This window comes from Anser brachyrhynchus, assembly GCF_964034855.1.
Source record: "Anser brachyrhynchus genome assembly, chromosome: 1".
NCBI classification, from domain to species: Eukaryota; Metazoa; Chordata; class Aves; order Anseriformes; family Anatidae; genus Anser; species Anser brachyrhynchus.
The window spans coordinates 155064869-155089208 of NC_137694.1; the positions used below are offsets into that span (position 1 = coordinate 155064869).

The 24340-nt window shown below is 38.7% G+C and overlaps 1 protein-coding gene across 4 annotated transcripts in view; it reads right to left on the reverse strand.

Annotated features, from left to right (window-relative positions):
• Positions 1-24340, reverse strand: part of PCCA (propionyl-CoA carboxylase subunit alpha) — a 285019-nt gene that overhangs the window by 166788 nt on the left and 93891 nt on the right. For all 4 annotated transcript variants that reach the window (XM_080575923.1, XM_080575924.1, XM_080575925.1 and 1 more), the window contains exons 10-12: positions 17046-17148; positions 11107-11201; positions 3616-3766 (exon numbers count right to left, since the gene is read on the reverse strand). In XM_080575923.1, the coding sequence (XP_080432049.1) occupies positions 3616-3766; positions 11107-11201; positions 17046-17148 (349 nt within the window). The remainder of the gene's footprint in view (positions 1-3615; positions 3767-11106; positions 11202-17045; positions 17149-24340) is intronic.

Below are 24340 nucleotides of genomic sequence, written 5' to 3' on the forward strand. Positions count from 1 at the left end.
AGACATACAAGCCGTATTTAGGGTAACTGTTCTCTTTGTAGCAGTCATCACACTTTTCTCAGTTTTTCCTCGAGCCAACCAGAGATGTTTCTCATTTCAAGGTACTACAAACAATCATTTCCAGAATATTTGATGCTTTTCCTTTGCTGTCACCAATTGATTCATATCTATGAAGCTTAACCACATTGCACACCCGTATCTTAACAGATATTCTTTATTTACAGACTGCATACTCTCTCCATATAAAGTTGAAAAGGAACATTTTTATTCCATTTTTCATTGGAAAACCACGCTTTTCTAGTGAAAGTGAGCACTTCTGATGGATCTTCTCCTTCTGAGAAGGAGATCTTGACAAAATTTGGTAGTTAGAAAGACTATCAGGCTAAGGGGTCAGTAACTATTTATTTCAAAGCTCTTGTTTGGCTACTTTGGATTATGACTGCCTTTTATTAGGCTGATGACAACTAGGTAACACAAAGCACACCACAGCATGAGCAGCTATAAAGAATCAGATATTCAACATCTGGTCTGCCTCAGCAATTTAACAGTGGTAGCTGCCTGAAAACCACTCCAAAAGTGCACTAAATGACAACATACAGGAAGTTCTCTTGTAGCTGGTAGGGCAGACATTTCTACATTTTCTTGTAAAAAACAAATAACGAGTTTTGCTATCCAATTATCCAATCTTGTGCTTTATCAGCTAGCCTCTGAAACATGGCAGAAAAGCAGATAACAAAAAGTACAATGCCAATAGCAGAGAATAAATCATTCTAGCTGAATCACTTGGAAGGATTAAAACATCTGTAACAGATTTATGTAGCTTACAAGAGACAACGGAGCTGATTCACCAACTTGTTTTGCTTTCCAACCTCATACTGTAGTGCAGTAGCATTTAATACAAGAAATACAAACTTTCTGTAAGGTGTTATTTATACTTTTTTTGCAAAACTATATTGCAGAAAAGGTATATTCCCAAAGAGTTCCCCAGAAAGATAGTAATATAATTCTTAATTACTGCAAAATAACTTACAAAAAACACTGGAAGACCCCTGACATATAACAAAGGGAGGGAGGGGAGAAATCAGCAAGCTGTGCAAAGTGTTGGAGTTGGTTTAGTTAGCTTTATGCGAGCTTATTCTGAAGTCTGTATCTGAATTAAAAAGATTGCAGTGATCTGATTAGAGATTACACAAACATGAAAACAGACATAGAAAATTGCATAATTTACAGTAGACACATTCTACCGATGCTGACATGCAGCTGTGTCTGTAATGCACACTGACAAAGACCTTAGGAGCATCATTTACACATAAGATGTTTATCATTTAAGAAGTTCTTCCAACTGTTGAGTACTTAGCTGAAACATGGCAAGTAAGCCTGTTAGTCATTGTTCACATTTCGGGGATGCAAAAGGAAAAAGATAAAGCAATACAGGGACATCTGGAGACACTCCTGGTTATGAAGTTAAATCTGGACAACAAGCTTCATTAGAGTTTCTAAGTTTGGCTCTTAATAGAAGGGAGCAACAAGATGTTAGTTGCATAACTGTTAGCTGCACAGAAAGTAAAGCTTGAGACCTGGGAGAAGTGACAGATCAATTGGGTAAGCCTTGGGAAGAATCAGAGAAAATTACTGCTCTGCAGCCTCAAGCTGAAATGCTAATTAGAGACAATACACAGTCAGGATAGAGGAATTAATGAATATCTACACAAGTACTGTAATTTAAGATTAGTAAATTTCTTTAAGAGTTGGAAAGAATGAGTCTGCTATTATAGGGGATTGTCAAAGTGCTTAGGCTATATTGCAAAAGGAGTCTTTAAAGCCCTGAAAGATGGAATTGTGAAAGCTTTCTCACTGTGTATGTGGAGACCTCTACAATTAAGCAAGTTTGAGGCTTGGGACTTTGAACATTCTTACCACCATGTGTTAAGGCAGGCGGGGGAGAGACATCACAAAACAGCTAAGATAACATCTTTAAAAAAATTGCAAATCAAATCAACTTCAAGGATCCTTCATCACTGTTTCCATTTAGGAATGGATGGCCAATGATGTATTATAGCAAGGAAATGGTTTGGGACTCCAGGTGGGTTAAACAGAAAATCATGTATTTTCTTCTATGTACACAAGAGTGTGGAGAGCCTCTGAAAATTGTTCTCTCAAAAGCTACAGGTTTGGGAAAAGCATAAAAAATGTGTTCTTTATGATAAATTCTTCATAATGTTTTAATGAACTATACAAAGCAATTAACAATCAGGCAAATAAACTGCTAGCAAAAGTATTGTATTGGGTTTACATAGCAAGGGTTTGGATTTTATTAATCTCCCTATGTTGAGTCTGTTGTGCCTGTGATGATAATTAAGCGATCTCCTCACCCTTACCTCAACCCTTGAGTCTTTTTCATCACATTTTCTCCCCCTTTCCCTTTGAAGGGGGCGAGTGAGAGAATGGCTGTAGTGGAGCTTGGCTCCCCAGCTGAGTAAAACCACCACAGTGTAAGTAAAGTACAACTGTCATGAGTAATTCTGAAAACACTGCTGCCCTGCAAGGCAAGGCAAATTTTACCAGCAGTCTTCCCTCTCTAGGGCAGGCTGTTTTTAAAATCCCTACTCCTTGCGGCCCCAATCTCCTCTAGTTTATTTACCCAAAACATAAATTTGCCCAGCCATTATACAAAGTCATCCAGAGATGTCAGAATCACAAGTATCTCTTTGTGCTCTCTCTATTATTGCCCACAGGTACAAGCAGCAGACAGGACACAGCCCTAATGAAATGTAGATAAGAAAGAAAAATAAGCTAATTACTTTATTGCTTGATTCTAAATTTCAGTATGTCTGGCATAATTTGACAAAGTGAGAGAAGGAAGATAAAGATGGTGTTCACTTGCTTGCAAGTTGGACTTTCTTGCAGTTTCTGAGAGTGACATCCAGAGTTGTGTGCCTGCTTTCGTAGATCATGACCGGAAATGCATTACCACAGTCAAATAACGGAGAAAGGAGCCCATGAAACAGTTTGCCCACCCATTTGCTATTCACATCTACTACTGATTCCATGAGCTGGTATAAAAATCCTACACCATGTCAGCACTCTTTTTACAAAGTTACATTCCATTCACGATTTCAGTCACATGCACATTGACAGTGTTTTTATTTCTGATATACACATTTAGTTTTTGTTTTTATTTCTGATATACACATATAGTTTTAATCACAGTCCTAGAGATACCCAGCAAGCAATCATAAAAGTATAAAAAATAGAAAAGAAACTTAAGGGACCAGTGGGGAAAAGCTTCAGAGCACAGTGGCTAGTCACTTACTGTGTGCTCACAGTGGCACTTCACAGTGACCTCTTGAAAGGTCTTTAGGTCAAGTGTAACAAAGAGCAAAAAAACCTCTGAATGCTTACTTGAGTGCTCTACAAGGGCTCAGGGCTGCAAAGTCTTGTATACACAGGCTTACTTAAGTGAGTAGATCTTTTAAGTTCAGTTGGAAGTGCTCACATCCGTCAAGTTAGTTACGTGCAAGTCTTTGCAGGAACAGACCCCTAAGTATGGAAGGAGGTTATGTTCTGTTTTTTTAAATAACACTTTTTCTGAATCTGAAGAGCTGTTTTTCTTACCTGAAGTCTAGTATTCATTTCCAAGAAGTAGAAATTCTTACTGGAGTCCACAAGGAATTCTACTGTTCCAGCAGAGGAATATTTTACTGCTTTGGCAAGAGCTACTGCTTGTTCTCCCATTGCTCTTCGAGTTTCAGGGTCTAGAAAAGTGCTACAATACAGAAACAATGCCTCTCTTCAGTTTAAAAAAAAATGTATCATTTATTTTTCTGCTTAAACTACCACCAGAAGAAGACAGTATCATTATTTAAGTCATGATAACATCAAAACAGTCAAATGTTACCTTTATATTGCACCTAAATAGATACACTGCATACTTCACAGTTACCACTAAAGTACAAGAAATTCATAATAACAGTATTCTCTAAAATATAAAATAACAGAACTTTTTTAGAACACTAAGATCTATAAAAATTCAAGTTAAATGAAAATAAATACATACAAATCCATGACATTTTAGAAGGCATACCTATTTTCAGAAAATAGTAACTAAAAAATAAAGAACCACAATGAAGCTGTTAAGAAAAGATACCATCCAAGAGAAACACAAATGCCAAAATACAAGACGAGGTCTAAGGAAAATTTGTTTTCTGACTCAAAGTTAAAACAGCATGTCTGTTTTATTGATATTCTTTGTAATAAATAAATTCTGGAAGTTCATGAAGTATTTATTTGAGCTTCCACTGATAGCAAAATTGTAGTGAAGAAAACTTATGTATTCATTATGTTAGCTAAAACAAAATCAACAATGACAAACATTCATATTCTATATTTCCTCTCTCAAGTTTACCTGTAAGCTAAAGACTAGTTATCCGTGTCTGCTGATTGCAATTCATTCACTTCTACAAAGTATGGACACCACCCAGGGGCAACCCTTCTCAATCTAGGAGCTCAATACACCGCTTTCACTGTTAGAACATACTGGAAGACTTGGGAAGATATATACTCTGCTCATTCCTCTCCTCTACACTGCAAATTTGGATTTAGATTAACCTATGTAGACTGTAAATTTATATTTTTACATCAAAGCTCTGGAATTGGCTGCCCTTCACTCCAATGCACTGACCTTCAACAAGAGACAGCATGTACAGTTCATTTTATAGGAACTTATAAACATGCTTATCATATTTCTGTGGTGATTTATATTAGACATGTAACTCAACTATCATTTAAAAACACTTTTGTAAAGGAATGGAAGGTCACTTCTACCTTACCTCTAAGTTACTGTTTAAAACGAAAAGGCCACAATACCAAGTGTTATGTATTGCTTATACCAAATTGTTAGGTATTTGGGTTCTTGTAAATGACGTTACATCAAGCTGGCAACCTCTCACTAGAGGGGTTCCCCAGGGCTCCATTTTAGGACCAGTTCTCTTCAATGTTTTCATAAATGATTTGGATGTAGGACTTGAAGTTTTTTTTTTGAGAAAATTTGCAGATGATACCAAATTGGGTGGAACTGTTGACTCCGTCAAGGGTGGTGTGGCCTTGCAGAGAGATCTAGACAGGTTAGAGAGCTGGGCAATCACCAACAACATGGAGTTTAACAAGAGCAAGTGCTGGATTCTGCACCTGGGAAGGGGCAACCCTGGCTATACATACAGACTGGGGTATGAGACGCTGGAGATCAGCCCTGCAGAGAAGATCTGGGGGTTTTGATGGACAGCAAGCTGAACATGAGCTAGCAGCATGTCTTGGCGGCCCAGAGGGCTAACTGCACCCTGGGGTCCAACAAGAACAGCACTGCTAGCTGGCTGAGGGAAGGAACTGTCCCGCTCTGCTCTGCACTGGTGCAGCCTCACCTTGAGCACTGCGTGCAGTTTTGGGTGCCACAATATAAAGAAAGACATAAAACAATTAGAGAGTGTCCAAAGGAGGGCTACAAAGATGGTGAAGGGTCTAGAGAAGAAGACATGTGAGAAGCAGCTGAAGTCACTTGGTTTGTTCAGCCTGGAGGAGAAGAAACTGAGGGGAGGCCTCATGGCGGCCTGCAGCTCCCCCACGAGGGGAGCAGAGAAGCAGGCGCTGAGCTCTGCTCTCTGGGGACAGTGACAGGACCCAAGGGAACAGCTTGAAGCTACGACACAGGAGGTTCAGACTAGATATCAGGAAAAGGTTTTTCCACCAACAGGGTGGTTAGGCACTGGAACAGGCTCACCAGGGCAGCGGTCACAGCACCGAGCCTGCCACAGTTCAAGTGTTTGGGCAATGCTCTCAGAGACATGATCTGATTTTTTTTTTGGAGGGGTGGTCCTTTGGGGACCCAGGAGTTGGACTCAGTGATCCGTGTGGGTCCCTTCCAACTCAGATATTCTATGATTGAGGTGTCTTCAAAAGTGGGCCCTAATTCTGGAAAGGACCAATTGCAAGCCAGTATCTGAAGTGACACGAAAAGCAAGGAAATACCTAGGCAAATTGATAGACAATGGAATGCTTTTCTTCATGGGAAAAGTGCTACTTAGCACCCCAAGGCCAGCCAGCATCATAGGGGTGGATTTAGTTGGACAGTAAGACAAGCAGTTTCAGAATTTCAGAAAAAAATTCTCTTTTGGCAACAACTGGGTCAACAGGAAAAGGAAGTCAAGACAGATCACAGGAATGCTATCAGCAGATCCTACGCTAGATCTGAGAGGGAAAAAAGGGCAAAACCGTCATACCTATAAAAATAGGTGCTGGTAACATAAAAGAGTTTCATAATATTTCTTATTTTGATTCAATAAGAAGATAAGATTACACAAAGACATTAACTTATAATTCAATTCAGGGTTTTGATCATGAAAGGTCAATGAGTGGCTTATGAAGAACAGAACCTTTTCAATATTGCCTTCATATTCTATTTCTAGAATAACCATTATTACTTCTCATATGGATGAAAGACAGTTACTCCCTTTTATTACAGTGGTGTCTCCCTATGTTTGTTAAATGTATGTCTGAGATCTCTCTGTTCACCTCCTGCTGTAGCCAAAGAATGGAATAGAGAGCTGTCACACTGCTAAACTTATCTCTGCCATGTGGTTAAGCTTTATGCTCTAAAATGACTGGAATATCCCTGCAATCAGGTAGGTTAATTAACTGAAGTTTTCCTATTCCCCTCTGCTGCTTTACCTTTCATATACATTGTTTCTCCATTCTTTAACCACTCACCTTATACAAATGAAATAAACCTTCTCCAGTCTAATTAGACATCCCTTGAAAATGGAGCATTTTAAACCTGACTTCAACTCTTTTCCTCACACATATACTGTTATTCTTCCCACCAAATAGCTCCTATGGCAGCATGAAGGCTGCAAAATAAAAAGGATTCACAAGATAAAAGCACCAGAAAGACCAAATAAGATCAGACCTGACATTTCACTCACAAGACCTTCTTCAAGTGATTGTAAAGTTGATCAAAGACAATCCAGTTGTTTTGTTCTATTGTTTCTACATCCAGAGAGGTGACCACATGGGCAAAATGTTACCTCTCCACCTCCAGTTCATCCGATACTGTTTCCCAAAATATCTTTATCACCTTCACTCAGAAAAAGCCAAGTATTTTGCAAAGTACAATTGCATTGTCAGTGGAAATTTACTGCTCGGCTTAGACAAAAAAATACACCCAAAACAAACAATGAAAATTCACTTTACGCTTCTTCTGAAGATATGACTATGCTGGGAGATAACAGTATCTGCATTTTCTACATTTCAAGATCAGCTTACCCACTCTTAGGAAATATTTTAAACAAGCAGCATGTCCAACTAATTACTTATCTACAGTAATCGTTCCTTGAGATACCTATGCATACTACCGCACTACAGGCATGTTTGAAAAACAGCTTTACCCCCACATCTAAATTGCGCTAACCTATGAATCATGTACAGAGACACAAACAGAACAGGCTCACAGCTTCCCTTAGCCCAGAATCCTTCAAGGGTTTCTGGACAGAGTGACAGGAAATGTGGTTCTGGCACATATGCATGGAGCACAACTCTAAGGAGAGCTTGTATACACAGTATAGAGCAATGACATACTTTTCACTAAGTTCTTGTCTATATACACTCATTCGACTTGTTGGTGACTTCACATAGCACCTTGGCAGTTAATCTGGAATATGATCCTGAAGTAACTTGGCTTCATGGAGAAAGCTTAGTGCTTGCATAAAGTGAAAGAAGTTGCTGTCTGTGCACCTTCCAGGGACAGAAACATTCCTCAGAGAAGCTAACAATGGTGCATGCCAAAAAGGTCACAAGAAGAGTTTAACTGTTTTACTTGCATTCCAACGCAGTCACTTACTGGTAAAATAACCTCCCTTTTGAAATCTCTCTCTTAGATCTTTCTGTCACAGGCAGAAATAATAATAAAAAAAAAACATTTTTGTTCTTTGAACTGAAATTGAAAGAACATCCTTCAATCTAAAAAGACAGTGCAAAACTAATGTCTGTGATAGCTAAGTCAACCACAACTCTGAATGTATATGGCTAGGAAGAAAAGAAAAAAAACATACTAAGAAAATTATTTCCTGCCTGAGATTAAACTCAGGGAAATTGGTAAATAGTTGAGAGCGTGTCATAAGAATAGCTTAATTCTGAAGGTCTTGTCTACTAAGATTCAAACCAAAGGACATGGCATCACCTCAAATCTCCAAAGTAGAGACAGCCATGGAGAATTAGTAGGCAGCTGGCAAGTTTTGAGAATTTGCTCATGGTGAAGGATAATGCAGATCTTACACAACAGCAGAGAACACAACGGCAGGGTGCTGTTCCACCATTACTTGAACAGTAAAGTCCTGAAAATGTAGAGAGAAGGTTACACCCAGTGTCTGAGTGTCCCTACGTTAAGCATTTTGAGATATGATACTTAAATGGCAGTCCATGGGGGATCAAATGTTTGATCTCTTTTACTACCACAGCTGGATGATCACAGTGAGTGGAAGGGCCTTCACGTGGCACTTCTCCATAACGCCATTCAAGATACTTTGGAAGAAAGTCATCAACATATTCAAGTAATGATAGCTGAGTGAATAGCCAATCTGAACTCAAAAATAGAAAAAAATGGTTAAAATCTAACTTTGGACATCAAAGAAACAGATAGCCAAGTGCTTCTGAACAGCTGGGCATTCCTTCACCCAAGCGGTGAGGCAAAAGATAAAAAGCTTTTATCAGGTCCTGAAATGGTTAGAAAGGACACCTGCTCTCATCAAAGTGAAGGTTAAGAACGATCCTTTGAGCTCCAGTTATACAACAGGAAGTCAACTAAGATTCTTGAACATTTACATTCCATTGATCAATTTATTTTAGATTGATCGTAAGGGATCAGTGGATTTTCTCATAAGCTTTATGAGCATTGTTTCTCCACATGGCGAAGACTCCCTTCGTAATTGCTCTACCAGACAAAATGCTAGGGTGTTGTCTTTTTCTATCTTGCCAAAGTACACTGCCTCTTAGCAACTCTCTCTGAAAATGAACAGAGAGAGTTTGGGCAGAGCAGGAACAAAAACTGAACTAAGGAACAACAATTAAATGTTGCTCATCTGTTTAAATTTCAACCTGTCTGATGACATGAAAAGTCAACAGCATCTTCCCAAAAGGTTTGAAGCTAGAGGCAAAGACAAAACTATTGCAAGGCACCAGAAGTTTTGCCCAGCTCCCAAAGAATGCTGAGAAGCCTACAACCAGCGCTAACTAAAAAACTGGTGATGCTCTTACTGTCCATGCTTCCTGGAACAGAGTAGGACAACTGAATATGGTAAAAGAGAAAGAGCAAGGCCTGTTGGTCTCCTGTCTGAGAACAAGGGATTGACCCACCATGAATCCCTTGAATACAGTAAGCTCATCAGGTTGTGAACTAAAGAGCTTTCTCTCCTCAAAAAAGGAGTATTTTGTTGTTTTGTTTTTTAAAACAAGACAGAACTTCCCTATGAAAACCTCAGATTCAAACATGAGATGATCCCAATAAGACAAGTTCAAGAGCTGCAGACTTAGCTTTGTTTAGCAAAATCATAAAGATTATTTTCAAAGCTAAATGAACCCCAACAATCAGTCTGTCGAAATCAGCAGCTGGGCACTTCAGAAAAAGACACTATTGGCAGGAAGTGAATCAAAAGAGGTCTGAGAAGAGGCCAGAGTCAAAAGCCCTAAATCATACAAAATAAAAATAAACATCTTAGCCTACAATATTCCCATCTCCTCAGCATCATGCGGGGGGGGGGGAAGGGCTTCAACTTAGCTCCACATTCTTAATAGCAGCTACCACACAAAGTAGGAGGAAAAAAAAATACTAGTGAGGACAGCGTACTTCCTCCACCCAGTTGTACAAGAGAAGTTGTGTCATTACCTGGAAGGTTTAACTGAAGGCTTTAGGGTCTCTACAGTGTCTGACAGAAGTTACTGCCTTGCGTATCTGCAATGCTCTTGGAATTGTTCGTAAATAAATGGATTCTGCAGTCAACTGCAAGCAGCTGTAAGTCAGATAAGGCTTCCAATAAGGGGCTGGCAAAGTCTAAAACATTCAGCAGCAATGAGAAAGACGAATTTTCATGCCAAATTTTGGAAGCTATTGGCTTGCCCCCACTCTTTTGTAGAGTTATAGGAAGGGATGAAAAAACTTATTGGCAACTCCAACAGAGAAGCCCAAGTAAGTTAAAAGGCTGATATTTCTGATGAAAGAAACACTCTAATCATGGTTGGCTGGTGACAGAAAGACGTATCACTCCTTTTAATTCACCACAGGCATGGAGTATGAGCAGGCAATAGTGGCAGGCAGCAACCAATAGGTACTGCTGAGGCAAAAGACTCTCCTCTCAAGTGCTTGGGTACGCATATATACACACAGGTATTACATTGTGACATGAAGCCTTCATATTACCCAAACCACAACACAGTCAGATTCCTAGACATAATGCTTCTGAGAAATCCACAAGCACTACAGGAAACAACAAGAGCTATTTAAGCATTACTGGACACCTACATCCATAGCTCACTACCATGAGTGGCACTAGAAGTGGTGCAGAGTATTTAGAACTTAATATTCAATTCAAAATAGAAATAAACTGCGTTATCTGGCCCTCTGAAAATTACTGTAACAGTCAAATACCAGTTAACCATTCCTAAAGGTATTTATTTCATTTTTTATTTGACTCTTAAATCCAAAAGCTGAATAGCAACGTAAAACAAAACTATCTCAGATGTAATAAGCAAGCCATCTCATATACTCCGTGTATTTGATTGGTAAGATCCACTTCTATTTTATACAAGATCATGAAAAAAAATATGTCTAATAAATCACTATTTTTCTTCTTACAGAATGACTGAATGAAGCAAGGTCAAACCACTCTCTAAAGCACATTAAAGCTGCATTACATTCAAATGACTGTAACATACTAAAACATACCATTTATTTTCTTGGCATTTTTTTAAAAGAATAAACTTGGCTTGTAATTGTATAATAAAACCAGGAGCTTTCTGAAAATGTTTTCAGTAACTATGAAGCTGTATAGAGTCCAGTATACGTACCTTGGTGCTTCCTCCACAACTTTTTGGTTTCTTCTTTGAATAGAGCACTCTCTTTCATTCAACCACAAGGCATTGCCATGTTTATCTGCCAACACCTGAAACAATAACATGCTGCTATTAACCAACAGATGCATACATACCACCTTTTGACATTATACTACTATAGCATTCAGTTACTCTATTTTTGTTCCAATCTAGAAATGAAGATTGGTGAAAAACGCTAGTATAGAAAATTAATTATATATGAAATATTAGTTGAATGCTACTTCAAACTCTAAACGGATTATTTTAAATCCTCTCTACAGTCTGTATATGGCAAAGAGCACTCACTTCTTATGAGAAGCCCCCAAGAAGTTCAAACGGGAAAAAAGAAATCAAAAGACTGAAACAAGAAAAAAAAATGTATTTTCAAGCCTCTAAAATTGTACTGCATAATGAAATACTAAGAAGCATGTTGTTAAGCATTATTTTTTGTCAGACAAAAGCTTTCAGAAACAACAGCTAATGGGTTTTTCTTAGCAGGCTGAGCATCCTGTGTTTAACGAGGAAGAAACTTTGAAATCTTTTGTCAGAGAGAATAAAACTTGCTACTTCCCCAACACTTGCAAGGTAGGAGTTTCAAGGATTTTCTCAAAAGTCAGGAGTCAACTACAGCTCTTGACTGCAGCTTCAGACCACGAAAGAGTTAAACATACAAACATCTAGATCCAACTACCTAAATTACACGTTAGAAAAAACACAAGTTGAGTGTAGCAGAACTGATTCTGCAAGTTCAAACTGTAAGGAAAAGTAAGAAAAGGAACTTTATGAATTCTTCTGTACGGTACAGTCATTTTCAATAGCAGGAGACTGGATTTGAGGATTCAAGTAGACTTCTTCCGATCTTGTGATGTTATACTCTATGTACTTATTCTTGGAACAATTTCTTTCCTTGCAGACCACACCTGCTCCCTTCTTCCTTATAAATTTTTCCCTCTAATCCATTTTCTTCCATCTATCTTCCTGCTCTGATCTGCGGGAACCTGTGCCAATATTCATGCTTCATTCTTTAACAGTGTAGTTCTACACTGAAAACAAACAAGATGAAAAAAATGGAGACAATCTTCCTCAAACTGTGTGAACTCAACCATATCTGCTTACATTTGTGACAAAGAATCTGTATTATTTATTATTCCTTTTAGCACCACCGAGCGAGTAGGGCACTAAGCAAGATGAATTCCTGCATCTATGACACCAATGTTTCCTGATGCGTGAATAATCTGGGTAGATGTGACTGGAAATGAGGCGCTGATCTCATGAAGATGACTTGTGCACTGTGCAGCATCAGACCCAGAGCGCTCTGCACTCTGAGGGATCGGACTTATCTTTTCCTCACAAATTTTATTGAGTTACGGTAAGTTTATGGAACTTTCTAGAGGAAAAATCCTTTTAAAAGAGCTCTACAAGAATGACACCAAGGGATTTCCAAAACTACAGCTTGTCCCAAAACCCTCTTCCCTGTCCCACAGAAGGTTTAGCAGCAGGCAGCACCAGAGAACTCGAGCCAATTTGACTGCTAGATTCTGTAACAGGTTCCCCTATGCAAAGCAAAAGAAAACCCAACAGCATCTAAACCAACTTCCCACCCTAGTCCTAAATCACCCAGTCCAGAACTAAACACCATGGAGTTCAACATAAACTCATTTGGGAGATGAATTTTTTTATTATTATTAAAACAGTGCATCTAGGGCATAGCATGGTACTTGGCTGGAAAATCACTGTCCTGTAAATAGGATGATTCCCTGTGGGCAGTTCTGCTTCATTACAAAGCCTACAACTTCCCACAGAATTCAGCCTCACAAAACAAGCAAACTAGAGAAGTCCTGGAATATTTCAACAAAAATAAGTTTCTGTGTTTCTTCTCTCCCTCCCCAAATATAATAAAATATTTTTCAGGCCATCTTTTTTTTTTTTCCAGGACATTTCTTGCATTCTTCTTAATTTCTGAAACCTGTATCTTAAAAATTTGTATTATTGCATTCACAGGCAATATGGCCCAAAAAGAGACAGACGTGGGTATTTACTATGAAGACGTAATTATGAACAGACTAATATGTAACAACTAGTTAGTTAGGCTTTTAACTCCATTTTGGGTTCATTGCTTATATTATCTGAAATAAAAGACACTTATTTCACAAATCAATTATATTTCAGAAGACATTTACAGAACATTCAAATCAATCTCTGAGATGAAGTTAAAATCCAGTATATGTCTCACTAAAAATGCAGGCATTTTGCTAAATATCTTAATATTCTTATACAAGAATATTCTGTTTTGTGGGACAATTAGAACAGCAGTATATGTTATCCACATCTACACACTAAAATAATTAAATATGATTTATCACAACCGCTTCTATATGATTCAGCTAAATTTTATTTCCAGTTACAGGTCTGCTATTTAGCCAAGTAATAATTAGATATCACAAGTACTCTTACTTTAAACTCAAATCCTTTATGTCAGATATTTCAGGAGAACAAGACTTCAAATCAGTTCAAGCATAAAGTCTATTTGGACTCTTTTTTCCTGTTAATTGTTTTAGTCTTTTCTCATGTTTTACAAAGTGATTGTTTTATAGCTAGACGCAGGAAACCCCTTATTTAACAATTTTAAGCACCAATCCTTTGGAGCTATATGAGAATGTTAAAAAAAAGTTCTGTTTAAAAGTTACTGCTAACGTAATAAATATTTGGCATCTGGTCTCAAATTGTTTGTATATTTAGTAGCTTGAAAATGAACCAAGGTCAATGTCCTAAAGCTGATTAGAACACGAAGTTAAAATGATACACCATGATATTGTTACAAGGTACCATCAAAGTGTTTGTGTCAGGAAAACAACACTCATTGTATAGTTATAATAAAAATTTATGTGCCATAAATTATAAATGGCATAGCTATATTGTTTAATATAGGTGAAAATATTTGGTTGTTCTTAATTACAGTGCTAATTTTAAGGTAATAATCTTTTTAAAACTAAAGGAACCAAGACAGAATGCAAAATCTGGCCCCAGCTGACGAAAGTATGGAAGAATCAAATTTTATCTAACTTAAGTCATCAGAGAGTCTGTAGGAAATTGTTGAAGCTCTCTCTAAACAATGCAGAAAAAAAGGGCACCTTCGGAAAATGAAGCATCCCAAATTCTCTAGGACAGTGGGACTGACTCTCAGGAAGTACATACCTCTTTCCACTGAACTAAGAGGTGTCTTAGACAACTAGATTAGAACAAAAGGTTAACTTTAAGATGACAAAAAAAATCCCAAGCCAAAGCACACATTTTAGAACATTTCTATTCAAGACAACTTTTGAGCACCTGAACACACTTGTTTCAGTTCTACTGCATTTTGAACAGTCCCTTGAAGCCTGATCTCAAAAATAAATATAAACCAAATTTATTTCAGTCTCTAAATTAATTCCAAATTTATTTTCAATCTCCCTGAAGAGACTTTTCTTCCACTACCGCTGGTAGCCTGACTGGATTTTTATATAGCATACAGCAATTTTAACCCAAGTCTTCAAGGACCAAGAGAAATAGAATATTAAGGTATAGTGAGCCGTGTATAAAAAAATAAAGAAAGATGCAGGTAAAAAAATTGTTGGTCCTACCAAGAGAGTACAGGAAGGTCTAGTGATCTGAGCTCTTTTGCAATGAAGGTTAGCATTGAAACTAAATGTTTACTATATGTCTTCCCTTGGCCTTCAGAAGAGAATAGGTTAAGGTTTAAATTTCATTTTTAAAGATTGTTTCTTCATTTCACATATGCTGTAAGTTATCCTACACATAGACAAGTTCTAAATTGAAACGGGAAAAAAAAAAGGAAGTCTATCTAGTTTGAGTGGGCACATATCTGACAGGGTAAAAAACGCTGAATATTTCTCTCACACAAATCATCCTACACTATCAAATTTGTTGTTTCATCCAGTTATTGACTACTGTCAAAAAAAATTCAAGCTCTCACTGTAAAAAAAAACACACTACAACTTCGAGTTTATGTTTTGGACAAGAATAAGTAAAATTTCTTTTGCAGAAACTGACATACTGCTTATGAATTTCTTGTCAAGATAGACTATTTTAAGCCTATTGACAGACACAATTTAGTTGCCTACATAAGATCAAATACATCCCAAATTTTAAGATCATAATTTTGTTGAAGAATCTGTCCAAAGAAAACAAATCTTGTTTTCCATTAGCAGATCTTGCTCAATGCTAGATCCAACAAAAGATAAAAATTTTCATAATCCAGAAGGTAGGGAGAATATATCTGATTTTGAACAACCATGCCCAAAATGGGACACACATCCTGCTGAGTTCAGACAGCATTAGACATCAGATACGAAACCAAAATACAGACAAAAACACCTACAACTTGCAAGAAAAATGTTAAGCATAATAGCGCTTGAACTCCTACATCCTCTGCTGTGCTCAAGCACTGGAATCAGGATCCAGAGTTCAAACTTCAGCCCTCAGGACAGATGCCTACAATCATTTTTTTCAATTAACTGAGTATGGTTCATCGTCTTCCTGCTAAAGAAAGGGTAGAGAATAAAAACAGGAAGGCTGCACTGTGTATGATAGCCATGCAGTTTGAGCAATGGTCCAAGACACAGGAAAACACAAGAACATAGGCCTTTTTTAGCCTAGTGTTTGAAACAATATTCCCTAACACTTAATCAAGCCCATCAAGTACTAGACTAAGGGTAGAAGGACACTACAGTCTCTTAAACTATATGTTAGTTACTTACAAACACATTTCTCTCCTCCTCTAAAATAAAATGCAACACAATCACTGAACTTGTCTTTCATAAGAAAAAAAAAAGGGCTACTCAAGAAAATCACCTCTAAATTAAAAAAAATCTAAAGATCACTGCAATTCTTTAAATTGTTTAATTAGAAAAACTGAATTATTTGTTCCTGATCTGTATGTTTTGAAAAGTCTACTTATATTGCAGTTGTTTGACCTGAATTCATGACAAATATTTGATATCATTAGTATTAAACCAATCATCTATCTCTTAGCACGAAGACTATTATTTTAAAATTGCAGTTCTAAATGTGAATATTTTACTATCATTTTAGGACATGGAAGTTCTGTTTTTAATCATTTGTGAGAAATAAATGAAGGGTTGTGATTTTCTTAGTCTTAGTTGAAGGCCTAAAGGAAATCCTTTTGGAAAACAGAAAAATCGCATTAGAAAAACTGATATATTTCTGTAATGTTTTTGATACTGTTCTATAACTGAGATACCGGTTTTACTTTAAAATTTTAAGTTTGGTAGAGACTCTTATAAAAGGACTCAGTAAAACTTGCCTGTGATACTGACTGTACTCACCAGAACAGTTCTATGTCAGTCCACTTGAGCAGCAGAACAAGCCCAAATACTGAAATAAGTATTTTGCTACACAGCTGTCCTGAAGTCTCTCCTATTTTCACACAGTGAACAATGAGACTACATCTTTACATACATCAACGTAAAAATGAACAGCTCAGTTTTGATGATGGTTCAGGACCCTCTATCCCAAAGAACATCCCAGCACTGTTTTATGTTTAGTTAAAACACAAAAGGAAAGTTGGAGTAGGACAATTTTTAAGACTGAGTCATAAACAGAAACACCTCTTATCCCATCCTCAGAGAAGAGCAAGAATTGCGAGAATTATGTTTTGAGATGTTTTGTTCACCTGTTTATACATACTGAGCTTAAGGAACCCAAGGAAACACTATACTCAAGGTTTTTATCACAACAGATGTGATGACACCCTAAAGAGCTCTGCTAAAGGAGGAACCTGGGATGCAATACATAGGCCACATTGTCTTCCTTCTTGCTTGTAATGTGCACTTCATGAACTTTGATTCCTTTAGCAGTTTGAATCTTTTTAACTAAGTAATAATAATAGTACAAACCTGGATTTCTATGTGGCGAGGGTTATCAATGAACTTTTCTATCAGTAAGCGATCATCACCAAAACTTGAAGCAGCTTCTTGAGATGAAAACCTGAAACCTTCCCTTAAATAACCAAAACAAAAAGAACAATCTTTATTTTAAAAGATAAATTCTGAATCATACAAGGAGAAGAAACATTTATTCAGTAAAGTTATCTTTCAGTTTTCAACCAATTAACACACATCCAAAAAACAAGTTTTTACCATTTGCATTTGATTTTTTAACAAATGTCTTGATTTTCTTCAATTACATAGAAAACAAGTGCAAAGGATTTCAAATTGTTTAAAAAGTCTGGGTATTTACAAAAATTATTCGTATAACTTTGCTGTCATTTTCTTCTCTGGAAGTAACACAGTAATCAAGGGTAAACAAAAATACTGACGAAGTACATGTTATATAGAAGTAAAAGTGAAGCTCACCACTCTTTAAAGTATACAGCCCTCTTAGCACTCAAGAATGAATGGCAGGCGTTAGCTGTAGTTCAATTAGATGAAAAAACTGCAGATACAGTATTGCATATTTTGCAAATTCAATGACTGAACACATAACCTGAAGATGCAATAATTCACTTCATAGAACATGCAGCTGTACTACTACTTTTTCCTCATGTTAAAGTAGAATTGTTTTATACTGCATGCATTCCAAACACTTTCCTCTGCTTTCTTTTCTTTTACATATATAATTACTCAAACAAATAAAGATTATAAAATATTACATTCATCAACTTTACTTTTCCTGGCAGAAAGATTATTCATATGGTACATAACTGCTTGCAAACAACTTCATGTACAGTTTTCAGTGGGGTGAAATGTACCATAATACGGGGAACTAAAGGCTCCACAGAATTTTTCTACGAGTTCTTTAAGTGGCATATGACATGTGACAGAGACTGACGTGCGTGACCAAGTCCAAAACTTTCACTTTCCTGGCCACACAAGCCCCAGAATGGAAGTGGAAGGGAACTTGTGACACACTTAGAATAACTGGCTATGTGTAGTGGGTTTATGTGGCAAGGTTTTGGTAGCAGGGGGCCATAGGGGTGGCTTCTGTGAGAAGGATCTAGAAGCTGCCCCATGTTTGGTAAGGGCCCCACTGCTGACCAGAGCTGAGCCAATAAGTGATGGTGTTTTGCGTCTCTGTGAGAGCATATTTAAGACAGGGAAAAAAAAAAACACTGTGCCACACAGCAGCTGGGAGAGTGAGAGGAGCGTGGAACAGCCTTGCAGGCGCCAGGGTCAGTGAAGAAGGAGGGAGAGAAGTGCTCCAGACGCCGGAGCAGAAGTCCCCTGCTGCCTGTGGTGAGGACCATGGTGAAGCAGGCTGTCCCCCTGCAGCCCATGGAGGAGACCACGGTGAAGCAGGTGGACCTGCACCAACAGAGGCTGCAGCCTGTGGAAGACCCCTGCCGGAGCAGATTCCAGGCCGGACCTGTAGCCCGTGGAGAGGAGCCCACGCAGGAGCAGGTGACCTGGCAGGAGCTGCTGCCTGTTGGGGATCCAGGTTGGAGCAGTTTGCTCCTGAGGGACGGACCCCGTGGTACGGACCCATATCTGGAGCAGTTCTTGAAGAGCTGCTGCCTCTGTGCAGCCCACACCGGATCAGTTCAGCAAGGACTGCATCCCGTGGGAGGAACCCCGCAGCACAGGGGACGAGAGTGACCGAGAAGGAGCAGCAGAGAAGAAGCGCTACAGACTGACCATAACCCCCATTCCCCCGTGCCACTCAGGGGAGGAGGTGGCAGAGGGTGGATGGGGGGGAGGTGCTTTTGGTTTCTTTCAACTGTTTCTCACTTCTCTAGCTTGTTAGTAATAGGTAATAAATCTTACTATCTCCCTATGCTGAGTCTGTTTTGCCCGTCACGATAATTACTGCACCATCTCCTCGTCCTTATCTCAACCCTTGAGCCTTTTTCATCATATTTTCTCCCCGTTCCTCTTTGAGGAAGGGAAGTGAGAGAGTGGTTGTGGTGGAGCTCGGCCGCCCACCCGAGTAAAACCACCACACTACGTGAGACAGGTCATATACCTGTACTGTTGCAATGAACAGTTATCCACTCTTCAGGAGGGGCAAAAGAATAGGGATGCCCTTTTTGCAAAAGGGCAGACGAAATACAGGGATCTCTTCGGAAATGGAAGGCAAGACGATGATAGCTAGAGGGTTTGGATCAAGGAGATGGCCAGTAAGAGGAATTCTGCAGCGCAAGTTTGTGCTCATGCTTCACACAACAAAGTCTCCAGTACATTTTCTGTTATTATTATTTTATTTATAACTTCCCTGACATGTTGGAAGAGCAACACAGAAGACCACAAGCAAACAGATATTTCTGATGGATGTTGGGGTCAACTTCTCAACACAAATGGACTCAAGAAGACGAACTACCGGTAATGAAATGGAAGAGGACGGAATCAAGGATCTCTTGAGAAACTGACCCCCACAAGACCATAAGACCAAAAGTAAGATAGGTAGCATATGTAATTGTGAGGCTGCTCTGTCAACTCTGAAAGGCTTTGGAGATCAGGAAAGATCCCCAACGCCCGGAGAAAGACAAACATTGCACCAAGGTTTGAGAAGGGGATGAAAGAATCAGAACTACTATCTGGTCCACCTTACTTTAATTCCTTGGAGAAGTAATTGAGCAAGCTTTCCTAAAAGACACAAGAAAGAGATCCATAACTGATTAGATTTACCCATCTGATCATCTTTTATGACTATATCTACTAATTACAGGAGAACAGTGGATATCTGCTTCAGTTTTAGCCAGGCCTTAGTGGTCTCTCATAGTACCATTGTTTCCAAGGCAGGATGTTATGGTCTACATATGTGCACAACTAGTTATGTGAAAAACTGGCTAGAGTCTTAGGCTCAAAGTTAGTGGGCTCATAATCTACTTGGAATCCAATACAAAGGAATTTTCCCAGGAATTTACTTTGGAACCAGTTTAACCTCATTATCATTGACCTGGGATGCACCACCACCAATACATGGGCAACACTAAACTGAGGGCATCAACATACTCAAGGGCAAGGCTGCATTTCAAAGAGATCTAGACAGGCTGGAGAAGGGGGCTTACAGGTATCTTAAAAAGTCCCACAAAAACAAATGTAGGGTCCTGTACCTAGCACAGACTAATCCCCATAGCACAGCCAGTAGAGCAACTGTTCTACTGTAATTACTCTGTAATTATTCCCTTTTACTCGGTACATGTTAGACCACATTTGAAATACTGCATCCAGTTTTGGACCTCCTAGTACTAAAATGATTTCAATATGCTGAGCTGAGGTCAATGGAGAGCAAATACAATGGTTGGAGTACACTAGGACAGGCTCACTGGATGAGGCATGTTTGGACCTGGACAACAACAAGGCTTCAGGGGAAGCTAAAAGCAGCCTCCCAGTACTTAAAGAGTAGTTTACTAAGACAAAGGAGCTGTGCTCTTTATTGAAGTACACAGGAGAAAAGACAAAATGATCATGAACTGAAATGAGGAGTTTCCAGCTGGAAATAATGGAAAAAATGGCTGGAAAGAACCAATCAGCATGGCAGGCTCTTTGGAGAGGTTGTGAAAACTCATGCCTTGGAGGTCTGCAAGACCCAACTAGACAACTCTCTAAGCAACCTACTCCAAATTCAGTGCTGACCCAGTTCTGAGCAAGAAGCTCGATGAGATAATTTCTCCAGGTCCTTTCAAACATAAATGATTCTATAAGGGGAAGAACAGGATGTCTTTAAAGGTTCTCCTCTCATCCTATAGTACATTTATTCACACTGAAGTATAAGCCATACAAAAGCATTTATTGATCTTGCCACATGCTTTCTTGTGGTTTTCTGAAGTGGGATAGTCCGTGCCAACTTTTTGCCTCCAGCTCCAAGATCAGCATCACTGCTTTAATTAAAACAACCACTTTTTTGAAGGCAGACAGACACTAATAAAAGACTGCCATCATTATGTAATATTTCAGTTTCCAATATCAGGAAATAGTAAAAGAAAGTAGTCTTCTCTTGTTGAGGCTAGAATTAGAAAGGACATAGTTAAAAACAGATGTTTTATAATCATTAGTACAATTGAATCCTTCTAAAAATGACTGGTAAGTTAAGCGACCAAAAAATATTCAAATGTTCTCTGAGTTTACACAAAAAAACAATAATCCATTGCTTCAGCTCAACTCCAAATTTAAAATAAAATTGATCTGATCACAGCATTTTACATAAATGTTTATACATGCAGCTGGCATAAAAACCTGTGTTTAAAAAAATTTTTTTAGGAACCATTGTTCTTCACTCATCCAGTCTCACTCCTTCCCTTTACCTGAATAGTTCAACAGCCCATACGTCTCCTGTACAGACCACATATGCTCTGGGAGGCCGAACCCATACATTCCCACTTTTACAGTCTGACAGACTAAATGCACTGCTTTGGAAGGGTAATAAAATTGATAATTTTACAAAGAGGAGGGCACAAAGCTCCAAATTCCTCAGAAAAGAATTGCTAGAAGATAATTTAGTGCCAATTTCCAAAGAAAGCTGTTTGCAGCTGCAACTATTAACTAGAAAAACTAATTTCTATTTATAAATATATGGAGTTTAAAATGAGGGCCAGTAGTTCCTATATAGTGACCTCTGATCCTAAACCTACAAGCTAGTAAGTACCTTTGTTTGCAGATCCATCACAATCTTCCCCCAAAATTAAAATCTGATCTTCAAAGAGAATAGGGCCCTCAAGTGAAATCCCTTTTAAAGTTTGCAGCAGACCGTTTGAAGTCATGAAACCCACAGACTGGGTCTGACTGTCTTGACTGGTGCAAGTGTTACAAGCATACTGAAAGCAAGAGAGCCTTCAGTTTCCCCACAACCAAGGAAGAAGTGATAGAGAAAATTTCTAGACTCCCAGACCGCTACCCCTGCCTTGTTGTACTCTGTACTGAACTTCATGTTGCCTACATGGGGCTAGGATCAGTTATGTCAACAGTACGTTTATGAGCTTAGTACAGCCTTCAGCTTATTACCCACTCCCGCTCATCATGTAAGTACCTACAATATTGCAACAACAAGCCTAAAATCAAAAGGGAATTCACGAGCCTGGGAAGATGGCTATAATTGAGTCTTTTCCTCAATCCTACCAATAGCGGGGAGAGACATGGAAAGAAACAAGCAAGCCTAGGTCATCAATGCCTGGTTCTAAGACTGGTGCCTCCACCAGAGTGTTGGGTTTTATAGTTAAGGAGGAGTCTTTGAGAGAGATCTGCTGGAGCCTGACAGGATATTCCCATCTTGATAGAAGAAACATTCATTGGCTCATAACCTGGCAAGACTGATTGAGAGCTTTAAACTAGGATCAGTGTGGGAGGAGACGCCACTAGCAACACTGAGGTTAAGCCAAGCGATGACACTGCCTGAGGGTGGCAAGGCTAATGGGAGCATCTACGCCGCTCTAGGGAGTGATAAGGGTTCAGGAATACATCTGAAATGCTTGTGTACCAATACACACAGTATGAAGAACAAACAGGAGGAAGTTTTGGTTCATTCCCTGAGCTATGATGTCACTGCTATTAGTGAGACTTGGTGGGATGAGTCCCATGACCAGAGTGCTGGGATGGAGGCCTATCGGCCGTTCAAGAGAAAGAGGCATGGCAGGCAAGCTGGAGGTGTCATACTGTATGTAAGGGAGAGACTAGACTACACAGCCCTTGCTTGGATGATGAACCTCCAGGTGAAGATTAAGGGGACACAGAACAAAGCACATACCATTAGGGGTGGCTACTACTGGCAGCCCACCCAGGACAACAGCGTGGATGAGCTACTCTACAGGCACCTAGGATAAATCTCTGGATCAGTTGCCCTCATCTTTATGGGAGACCAACTTCCCAGACAAACCGTGAATATCATACTGACAAACAAGTCTGGGAAATTCATAAAGCATGCTGAAGATAATTTCCTGACACAAGCATTTATGAAAGCCAACAAGGAAAGCTGCCCTCCTAGATCTGCTGTTTGAGAATAGGGAAGGCCTTGTGGAAGCTGCAATGGTAGGTGGCTGTCCTGGCCACAGCAATCATGAAATAGTTGAGCTCAGAGTTTTTGGTTTAATGAGAAAAAAGGTCAGCCTTAAAAAAAAGGTCAGCCAGAGTTACTCAGGGAGCTAGTTGGCTCCCTCCTCTATAGGAGACTTTTCAGATCTGGATTAGTGGCTTGAACTGCACACAAAATTTCACACTAGCACTTGACCCAAATTTAGAACAAAAGCAACATAAATGAGATTTAGAAGGGATTCATACCTGAAGAAATATAAAGGCAACCATACCCAAAGAGGGAGAGGGGAACATTGCAGCCCTTCCACAGTCACATGCTCATGAAGAGATATTTCAAGAAAAAAAGTTAAAACAGTGGTGAAACAGTATTCTAGTGCCTTCAATTTAGAAATATTAGGTGAAAATGGCAGAAATCTTAGACATAAGAACTGGAATATCATAATAGCTAGAGGAATCTAACACTGTTAATTGTCTGGGCTATGTAAGAGATGTGAAAGACGTGAAAGGTGAAGCACTAGTAAGTTACTATAGCAAATAATTCTGTAACAGCAGGAGTTCAGTCAATCAGATGGGTCTTTTCCATTTCCAGTGGTTATTTCCATGCCATATCACACAATACAAACATTTCCATGTCACATCAGAGTTGGACTCGATGATCCTTGTGGGTCCCTTCCGACTCAGGATATTCTATGATAATACATTACTTAAACTTTCTTTTAATATTATGTATTCTCATCTTAAACAGCTAAACTTTTCAGCTTTCCTGAAAATCCAAAAGCATGTTCCAAACAACATGAGTTTTATAAGACTTTTTTTCCCCCCTCTCAAATAGCGCTTAGAATTAATATCGTATGTCAATGCCAAAGCAAGTTTTCACATCAAAATACTATCAACAGTTCTTCACAATCATCTCAGCTGTATGAACCCAGAAATACAAAAGGTGATTCAGATATTGGTTCCTCAGTCTGCCAGTAGCTGAAAATCAATTTTTAAGATTACGTGGATTTGGATTCAACAAGAAAACACGTGATGTCAGCAAATTTTTATAAGATATTACAACTATCATATACATTGTTTTGTCACTAACAAGTTGAGTCACCTTCAAAAAAAATCAGACCTTCAGTCACATAAAACAGAAAAACCTTAGTTCTATAATGCAATTAACAGACACGTACAACAAATCATTTACAACCTTGTATTTATTTCTTCCAGACAGACTGCAAGAGAAA